The 701-nt window shown below is 61.6% G+C and overlaps 1 protein-coding gene across 1 annotated transcript in view; it reads left to right on the top strand.

Annotated features, from left to right (window-relative positions):
• The first annotated feature begins 12 nt into the window (after positions 1 to 12).
• Positions 13 to 701, top strand: part of NR2F1 (nuclear receptor subfamily 2 group F member 1) — a 9,974-nt gene continuing 9,285 nt past the window's right edge. The window contains exon 1 of the mRNA XM_014936877.1: positions 13 to 542. Within this exon, the coding sequence (XP_014792363.1) occupies positions 89 to 542 (454 nt within the window). The 5' untranslated portion in view covers positions 13 to 88. The remainder of the gene's footprint in view (positions 543 to 701) is intronic.

Genomic DNA, 701 nt, shown 5'->3' with positions numbered 1-701 from the left:
CCGGCCGCCCCCCGTCCGCCCCCCGCCTCTCTCCCCGGCAGCCCGCAGCGAGACGCGCCGCTCCCCAGCACTTTTTTGGGCCCGAGATATGGCAATGGTAGTTAGCAGCTGGCGAGATCCGCAAGAAGACGTGGCCGGGGGCAACCCTAGCGGCCCCAACCCATCCGCCGCACAACCGGCCCGGGAGCAACCACCCCAACAGCAACAAGGGGGTTCGGCGGCCCCACATACCCCGCAGACCCCAAGTCAACCGGGACCCCCATCCACGCCGGGGACGGCGGGGGAGAAGGGAGCGGGTCAGCAGGGCTCCGGGCAGAGCCAGCAGCACATCGAGTGCGTGGTGTGCGGGGACAAGTCCAGCGGGAAGCACTACGGCCAGTTCACCTGCGAGGGCTGCAAAAGTTTCTTCAAGAGGAGCGTCCGCAGGAACTTAACGTACACGTGCCGCGCCAACAGGAACTGTCCCATCGACCAGCACCACCGCAACCAGTGCCAGTACTGCCGCCTCAAGAAGTGCCTCAAAGTGGGCATGAGGCGGGAAGGTGAATATTCCTTTTTTTTTTTTTTCCTTTTTTTTTTTCTTTTTTTTTTAATTGCATTACCCGCTTTTTAAAACCCACCCCACTTCTCTTTCCCTCTACCCCCCCACCCTTTACACCCCCTTCCTTTCCTCCACAACCCACCGCAGGCGGTGCCGTGCG

Source organism: Calidris pugnax, unplaced genomic scaffold, assembly GCF_001431845.1.
Source record: "Calidris pugnax isolate Ruff unplaced genomic scaffold, ASM143184v1 scaffold40, whole genome shotgun sequence".
NCBI classification, from domain to species: Eukaryota; Metazoa; Chordata; class Aves; order Charadriiformes; family Scolopacidae; genus Calidris; species Calidris pugnax.
This window is presented reverse-complemented; position numbering and strand designations above follow the sequence as displayed.